Here is a 9,451-nt window from a genome sequence, read left to right on the forward strand (position 1 = left end):
GCAGAATTATTACAATAACTGATAATAAATTGTCCCAATGATAAATCACTATACGGGTGGACCGCGCGGGAAACTAAAGTGTCAGAAAAAAAAGTCAGACTACACCTCCCTATAGACCTTAAACCTGTCCTTTTTTCTTGATCCTCCAATCACAACTGTTGCTTCCCAAAACACTTACATTTAAATGTTACTATACATTCAATAATTAGAATTATTTTATCTTATGACATGATATATCAAAATCAACCCCATTTTTTTCTGAGAACAATTTGTTCTGTTGTGAAAATATATCATATAATGCATTTGTTATTATCTACGTTTCAAATTTGTTTCACAAAATAACTGCCTAGTGCCTCTAAAACCCTATAGCAGCTATATGAGATGGTTGTCATTTCTGAATGGGAAATCCATGTATCTTACATTTAAAAGCTACCTGCCTGTGACTGTGATTTGTTACCGCTGTTTCTACTGCTGATCTGCAGACACTACACCCACACAGTGATTATTACACTGTGGTTATCGTATTGTAAATTAGTGCTATTTTATCGTTGCTCATGCTGCTATTTCTATTGCTTTCTTTTTGTGTCCTACTTTATTGGTGACGCTGCTGCAAGGCAGAGGAGGCCAGAACAAAAGGAATGTCACTCCTCTATCGGCTCTATGCTGTAACAGTGTATGAATGATGTGACAATAAAATCTGAATCTGAAGCTGAAATAGCAGTTCTTAAAATGTGGTACCATAATGTATAACGAGTAGGAAACATGTTATCCGCATAACGGCGGCAGTATAGCGACTGCGGAAACCGGCAGGTTTGTAAAAACAAGATTTGCAGAGAATACGGAGATCTGCACTGGGTTTGGGCCGCCCCAGCACCGGCCTGCTGGCCAAACTACTCAGATTCACTCAACACGTGGTCATCCTGGTGTTGCAAAGCCGCACAGAGTACTTATTATAAGGGCTCCATATTCAACCGTGCATGTGTCTATTTCAGACAAGTCCAACATTCCTTTTCCAACATACTGACACCTTTCGCCAGCTGACGAAACGTCATAAAAGACATAAACAAAAGGTCACAAAATAATGGGACATGAATGAGACAGGAATGCTTTAATAAAATCAAATAAAATCAAATAAAATGTATTTGTAAGGCCCGACAACACGTTAATGTCCCCATGGGCCGGACACGTCTTCTTTAAACAAGTCAAGAAGAAACATCACAATAAGTCAAGAACAAAACAAGAACACCATAAGGTCCAACAAATTTTAAATAAATGCAAAATAAATGAATGCAACATACCCCACGCAAAGGTAAGGAAAAACTCACTAAAACCTAGCAATAGGAAAAAATGCACCACAGGCAATGTGGAGGAGAGAAACCTTAGAAGGGCCATTCAAGGGGGGATCTCCCTTCTTAGATGTCGGTGATAGTAGTGTTGCAGACGGACAGTTTGTTTTTTCATGCGTGTGGAATCTGCATTGACATTAGAAGAACAGTACAAGTTTTATAGAACAATACAGTGGCATTACCCATAACACAGACAGCTGCAAAGGTAAATGTAATGGGGTCGTCTGGGCAAGGCCTCAGTTGATCATGCAGGACTGGTAGGTGGGCACCATGTACTTGATGTTGATGAAGGCGTCTTGTCCTCCGTTATGCTCAAACAGCTCCAGGGTCTCCTGGATCAGTTCCCCGATATTCTCTCTCTTCTGCTGGTTGTAGACAATGCCGTCCCCAGTGTTGACTAGCCAGAGAGAGAGAGAGAGAGAGAGAGAGAGAGGGAGAGAGAGAGAGATAGAGAGACAGAGACAGAGAGAGAGACAGAGAGAGAGAGAGAGAGAGAGAGAGAGAGAGAGAGAGAGAGAGAGAGAGAGAGAGAGAGAGACAGAGAGAGAGAGACCGAGGGTAAGAAAGGGGTAGAAATTCCCATTGATCACAACCTTTGAGCAGAGGGTTGAGAGACACATACACAGGTCTTAAAACATGTCTTCACAGAGTAAGTTAATAATAACTTGTCCAGTGGAATAATAAATACAGCAGCCTCCTATAGAAAAAGGGAGAAACAAACACAGTCATCTCCACATCCATACATACAAGTAAAGTTACCAACAAAGAAAGGCCAAAGCCAACTTTTTTATCAGTGTAATTGAAGATGCAAAAGGAAACGGTAAAAAGGTATGGCATATCTTAAATAAATTACTAGGTAAACAGAACAAACAGGTAAATGACATCCTGGAATTAAAAGTCAACGACATCCTGATTAAAAACCCCACTGTACTGGCATGTACTTTTAATGATTATTTTTTAAATAGTGTATTGGAAATAACAAAACTCTTTGCCCCCTCTGGTGCATCACCCAGTCCAACTGTGGAAGCCGAGCCCCTCTTTGAGCTGAAGGAAATAACAGAGGATGAGGTAAGAAAAATCATTGTGGCGCTGAAACGCTCTAAGGCCAGGGACACTTATGGCCTGGACACAGATTTTATAAAAACACACTCCGACGCTCTAGTAAAACCTATCACCATATTAGTGAATCAATTGATCAGTTCAAAGGTGGTACCATCTTCCTGGAAGGTGGCCACGGTAACACCAATTTTTTAATCTGGTAGCAGGATGTCGGTAGCCAACTACAGGCCAATCAGCATCCTATCCACCATATCTAAGGTTGCTGAAAAGTGGGTGTTGAAACTTATCATTAAACATCTGGACAAAGGTCACACCCCACTCCACCCACTTCAATTTGGCTTCCGCGCTCAGCACTCCACTGAGTCTGCAAACTGTGTTTTTATTGAAAAGGTTAAATATATGTTGGACAAAAACCCATATGTAGGTGCTGTGTTCCTGGATCTTAGAAAGGCGTTTGACACTGTCAACCATCAAGTACTTTTGGCAAAGTTGTCTCATTTCAATGTATCTGCAGATACAATTCAATGGTTTAAGTCTTACCTAACAAACAGAAAACAATGTGTCATGGTTGATGGTGTCAAATCTCCTTATCTTGACAATCCAGTCGGTGTGCCGCAGGGATCGATTCTTGGGCCATTGCTGTTTTCCCTGTACATCAATGACCTGCCGGACATATGCCCTGACTTCAATGTACAGATGTATGCTGACGACGCAGTCATTTTTGTACATGGTAAAAAAAACTGACCTGATCTCATGTAGCCTCTCAAATGCAATGAACAAGGTCCAACACTGGTTGCAAAACTCATGCCTACTGCTAAATACAAAAAAAACTGTATGCATGATGTTCAGCAAACGACCAGTCAGAATCACTAGATCTAATGTGTTTCTGGGGGGGAGGAACTGGAATTGGTTTCCCATTTCAAGTACCTCTGCATCATCTTGGACTCGAACCTATCCTTTAAGAAACATGTCAAAAAAGTGAAACGCACAATTAATTTTAATTTAGTTAATTTTAGACAAATCCGGCCTTTTTTAACAGTTGATGCTGCAAAAACGTATCTTCATTGCATGATATTCTCACATATTGAATACTGCTTCACAAACTGGTCATTTGCTGGTGTGACTGTCATGAAACACATCGAACAGCTTTATCATAGAGCCATCAAGTTCAAGTTCAAGTTCTTTAATAGTTGTCATACAGAAGTACAGAATACTTTCATACAAAATGCTTCTTACTGTTACGCTCCAGAGACTGTGCTAGACAAGATAGTATCAAATAACATAATATAGCATGTAATTTAGAAGAAGAAAAATGAGGTCACAGTGTTCGGTATAGACATATGTACAATGTTCTGAGTTACCATATAATATACAATACTATGCAGTGTACTAATGTACAGTACTATCTAGTGCAAAGCAGAAATGGGATGAGGTACAATTTTAGGTACAATTTACAGTAAGGTGTACGAGTTGTAGTGCAATCCTTCATCAATAAATATAAAGTGTGGGGAGTGGGTGCTACAGTGTGTTTGTTTAAAGTGGGTGTGTGCTATAAAGTGTGTGGAGTGGGTGCTACAGTGTGTTTGTTTAAAGTGAGTGTGTGCGTGTGGATGTGTGTGCTATGTGCGTTTGGTGGTTGTTGTTGTGTAGTGTTCATTCATTGTTCGTTTAGCAGCCTGATGGCCTGGGGATAGAAGCTTCTTCTGAGTCTTTCTGTGCTCGCCTTGAGACTCCGGTATCGCTTGCCTGACCGCAGCAGTTCAAAGAGGCAGTTGTTCGGGTGACTGGAGTCTTTAATGATTCTCTTAGCCTTGCCCTTGCAACGCTTGTTGTAAATGTTCTGGAGGGTGGGGAGCCCCCCTCCAATTGTGCGTTCGGCTGAACGTGTCACTCTTTGTAGTCTGCTTCGGTCTTGTGCAGTGCTATTCCCAAACCAGGAGGTGATGTTGCCGGTCAAGATGCTCTCTATTGTACATGAGTAGAAGTTCTTAAGGATCTTCTGACTGACTTGGAACTTCCTTAGGCGCCTGAGGAAGTAGAGGCGTTGTCGTGCCTTCTTCACAACACTGTCAATGTGTGTGGTCCATGTCAAGTCCTCGGATATGTAGGCTCCGAGGCACTTAAAGCTGTTGACTCTCTCAACCGGTGCCCCGTCGATGCTGAGGGGGCTGTAGTCCTTGACCCCCGACCTCCTGAAGTCCACAATCATCTCCTTTGTTTTGCTGACGTTCAGGGAGAGGCTGTTTTCCTGGCACCATCCCGCCAGGACCTTGACCTCTTCCAGGTAGGCCCTCTCGTCGTTGGCAGAGATCAGGCCCACCACCACTGTGTCGTCAGCTAATTTGATGATTGTATTGCTACTCCGCTGAGCCACACAGTCGTGTGTGTACAGGGAGTAGAGGAGGGGACTCAGAACACAGCCCTGGGGGGCCCCTATGTTGAGGGTGATGGATGAGGAGGTGCAGTTGCCTGCTCTCACCACCTGGGGTCTGCCAGTCAGGAAGTCCAAGACCCACTGGCAGAGGTCATAGCCCAAGCCCAGGTCCCTGAGCTTGGCTATGAGTATGGAGGGGACTATGGTATTGAATGCCGAGCTGTAGTCGATGAATAGCATTCTCACATAGTTCCCCTGCCTCTTGTCCAGGTGTGATGCTGCTGTGTGCAGCACATGGGCTATGGCGTCCTCCGTGGACCTGTTGGGGCGGTATGCAAATTGCAGGGGGTCCATGTTGATGGGGAGGGAGGAGCAGATGTAGCCCTTTACTAGCTTCTCAAAGCACTTCATGGCTATGGAGGTGAGAGCTACAGGGCGGTAGTCGTTGAGGCAAGCAGGCTTGGATTTTTTGGGTACAGGGATAATAGTGGACTTCTTCAGGCAGGTGGGGATGACAGCCTGTTCTAAGGACAGGTTAAATATGTCAGTGAATACTGGGGCCAGTTGGTCGGCACAGACTTTTAGGACGCGGCCGGGGATGCCGTCCGGACCTGCTGCCTTCCTGATATTCACTTTTTTAAAGGTCCGCCTCACCTCATGCTCTGTTACCCTGAACACTGCGCCTCCATCAGCAGCCGACCCCCCCCCCCCCCATTGCCGTGGCTTGTGAGCTGGTGTTGTTATTACCAGCATCAAACCTCGCATAGAAGGTATTGAGGTCATTTGCTAAGGAGATGTCACTGTTCAGTTTGAGGGAGGCGCCTTTGTAGTCTGTCATCGTTTTGAGCCCCTGCCACATAGCTCTAGAGTCAGCTTGTTCAAACTGGAGTTCAATTTTATCCCTGTAGCGCCGTTTGGCCTCTGACACTGTCCTCCTTACGTTGTATCGCGCCACCTTGTGGTCATTCATGTTGCCTGCCACTAGGCCGTCTTTGTATGCTTTGGTGCGCTCTCTCAGAGCTTCACGGACGGATTTGTCTACCCAGGGTTTTTGATTTGGGTAAACTCTCATTGTGGTAGTGGGGATTGTTTCTTCCACCCTAGTACAAACATAGTCCAGCACTGTCTCCGTGTAGACATTAATGTTATCTGTGTCGCGGAACACATTCCAGTCTGTGCAGTGAAACACAGACCGGAGCGTCTCCTCTGACGTCAAATCCCATTTCTGCACCTCTCGCGAGACTACAGGAGTACTTTTAATTCTCTGTTTGTACTTTGGTGAAAGAAAGATTGACGCGTGATCTGATTTACCAAAGCCACTATCAGAATGAGCCTTGTAGCCACCTTTAAATTGCGTGTAACAGTGATCTAGGATGTTACCGCCTCTGGTGTTGCAAGTCACATGCTGATAGAAGTCAGGTAATACCTTTCTCAGATTGGCGCTGTTGAAATCGCCCAGCACCAAAATGGCGGCGTTAACGTTCGCCACTTGTATTCTATTTACCTCGTCGTGGAGTCTGGAGAGCGCGGCGTTGTTGCTGGCTTGCGGTGGAATATACACTCCGATCAGGATGATCGCCGTTAACTCCCTCGGGAGGAAGAAAGGACGACACTTGATGGTTATATATTCCAGGTCTGGGGAGCAGTGGTTGGATAATTCCTTCACGTTAGTTGGATCGCTCCAATTTTTGTTAAACATGAAGGCAATACCTCCTCCACGTTGTTTACCGGACTCTGATGTCCGATCCTTGCGATGGATAAAGAAGTGATCGGCCGGTTGAATTGCGTGGTCTGGGACCTCCGGCGTGAGCCACGTTTCAGTGAAGCAGAGAACGTTGCAGTCCCTAACGTCTCTTTGATATTGAATCCTTGCTCGGATGTCATCCAGTTTATTGTCAATTGATTGTACATTGGCTAGCAATATACTGGGTAGTGGTGTCCTGTGCCGCCTGGTTCTCAGCCTGTTACGGACTCCAGCTCTCTTTCCTCGCCGTCTGGGTCCTCTTTTCCTGGGATCAAGGAACAAAGGATCTGGTCCTAATCTCCGGAGAATTTCTTCAGGCCATTGTTGCGGTTCGGAAAGCTGGTCCAGTGAGTAATCCAGTTGGTAAGTTTCCCGTAATCCAATGTCTATGAGTGACTGACGGTCATATACATTAAATGCACCAACAGTTGGTACAAACAAAACTCTAAAAACTATAAATATTAACAAAAGTAAGCACAGTCTCGACGGAGCGCACAGACAGGCAGCCGTTCGTTGCGGCGCCATCTCAATACCTCTCATCAAGGTATTTGCCAGGAAACCATTGGCATACCACCATTGCAATATTTTGAAACAATATAGCTTTTTGAGCTTTGAAAATTTCAAAGTCTTAAAAAGCTCTTGTTTCGTCTACAAATGCCTACATGGACTAGCTCCTCCTCCTGTACAGGAATTCATCTACAAAAAAAGAAACACTGGACTCTGCACCAGGTCAGACACCAGAGGTGACTGCATGGTCCAACGTAGACTGACCACGTTTGGCCAAAACGTCCTGTCCATAAAAGGCAGTCAAACATGGAACAGTCTCCCCATTTCCATAAGGGAAAGCCCCACCCTTGCTTCTTTTAGAGGGCAACTAAAAAAATGGCTGAAGTCCAACCAGTCATGTGAACACATGTGACATGCTGTTATGTATTTGTACATTTTTTTTATTGTTTTTATGTGTCCTGTTTTTATGTATTTGTACATTTCTTACTGTTTCTAGGAGTCCTGTTTTTATGTTTGGGGACAACGGATGGAAATTAGCCTTGTGCTAAATCCGGCAATTTTTACACTCCACAGTGTTCATTAATTTTGCATTGTCCCGTCCAAATAAACAAATAAAATAAAATAAATAAATAAATACCAACGCTCCATGTTCTACACAGCCTCTCTACGTGCCCATGTTGTCACACACTGAGAGAGAGACAGAGAGAGAGGTGTATACAGAGACGGAACCTTCAAACAAGCTGCACTGATAAATCACAATCTGCCACACAGGTAACGTAATGTTTCCAATTGATTTCGGACACAACAGCCCTTATTCCTGACAACTCGTGACTCAATGGTACAGCAGTGTTTCTTAATGGCTCAACTGTAGGTTTAATGAGGCAGAGTGTGGAGTGAAGGGCAGAATGAAGCGTGTGGGGCTGAAGCATGTGCAGTACAGTAGGTCTGAGCTTGGGTTCTGTTACACACCGCACTGCTGATGCACACACGGCCCATGAGCAGTGACCTGGAGTGGTGTGTGTGTGTGTGTGTGTGTGTGTGTGTGTGTGTGTGTGTGTGTGTGTGTGTGTGTGTGTGTGTGTGTGTGTGTGTGTGTGTGTGTGTGTGTGTGTGTGTGTGTGTGTGTGTGTGTGTGTGTGTGTGTGTGTGTGTGTGTGTGTGTGTGTGTGTGTGTGTGTGAGAGAGGGCGAGTATGTGTGTATGTGTGTGTATGTATGCATGTAATGTGTGTTTGAGAGAGAGGGCAAGTATGTGTGTATGTGGGTGTGTGTGTGTGTGTGTGTGTGTGTGTGTGTGTGTGTGTGTGTGTGTGTGTGTGTGTGTGTGTGTGTGTGTGTGTGTGTGTGTGTGTGTGTGTGTGTGTGTGTGTGTATGTGTATGTGTGTGTATGTATACATGTAATGTGTGTGTGAGAGAGGGCAGCCTCTTCCCAAGCCCCCTGTATCTTCTGCCACTTGTGTCCCTGGTGACAGCAGTTGTGTTTCCATAAACTTAAAGTACCTTTAAGTGAATAATGTTAAAGGAAAACTCCAACATTTTGGGAAATTAGCTTATTTGCCATCTACCCTGGAGTTAGACAAGAAGATACATACCTTTTTTCTTCTCTGTGCATGCAGTAGGAGTAGGAAGACGCGCACGTTAGCCTAGCTTAGCGTCAGTCACTGGAAGTAGGTTCCTCCATTAGCCTAGTTCCCAACGTCTTCCTACTCCTACTGCATGCACAGAGAAGAAAAAGGTATGCATCTTCTTGTCTAACTCCAGGGTTCCCAAAATGTTGGAGTGTTAAGATACATACCTTTTTCTTTTCTGTGCATGCAGTAGGAGTAGGAAGACGCGCACCGTTAGCCTAGCTTAGCGTCAGTCACTGTAAGTAGGTTCCTCCATTAGCCTAGTTCCCAACGTCTTCCTACTCCTACTGCATGCACAGAGAAGAAAAAGGTATGTATCTTCTTGTCTAACTCCAGGGTAGATGGCAAATAAGCTAATTTCCCAAAATGTTGGAGTGTTCCTTTAAGTGAAATAAGTATCGAATTGGAAAAGCTGGATGGAAATGGCCAAATGTATTAAAAACGTCCCCAATATTGCTAAAAAGGGTTTCTCGCTTGAGGTAGTGTTTGCTTTTGCTGATATGATAGGATTTTATGCACTAAATTGGCTGTAGAAACGCATTTGTGGAAAAGTCACACATGACTGATCAGCTGTTTGTTTGATCCCATTACACAACACTCTCAACTGGCTTTAACTTTCTGAAATGATGCAGCAAAAGTCTGTAAATGACCTCCACCACGACTTCCCCAGAACCTTCAAATGATGCTGCTGCTGGGGAGACCGGGAGTTAATGTGACACCATAATGGAGCAAACGTAACATCTTCCTTATCATGTTTCTCATTATCATATTTCTGTTGGGAGCCATCACATGA

General features: G+C 44.3%; 1 protein-coding gene across 1 annotated transcript in view; it reads right to left on the reverse strand.

Moving 5' to 3' along the window:
* Positions 1–1,582: 1,582 nt before the first annotated feature.
* The window catches only part of pacrg (PARK2 co-regulated), a gene marked incomplete at both ends in the record, with an annotated part of 495,713 nt that continues 487,844 nt past the window's right edge, over positions 1,583–9,451 (reverse strand). The window contains one exon of the mRNA XM_084311203.1: positions 1,583–1,743. Coding sequence (XP_084167329.1) covers positions 1,583–1,743 — 161 coding nt within the window. The remainder of the gene's footprint in view (positions 1,744–9,451) is intronic.

The sequence above is a fragment of the Notolepis coatsorum genome (assembly GCF_963971535.1).
Source record: "Notolepis coatsorum genome assembly, chromosome: 3".
In the NCBI taxonomy this organism is placed as follows: domain Eukaryota; kingdom Metazoa; phylum Chordata; class Actinopteri; order Aulopiformes; family Paralepididae; genus Notolepis; species Notolepis coatsorum.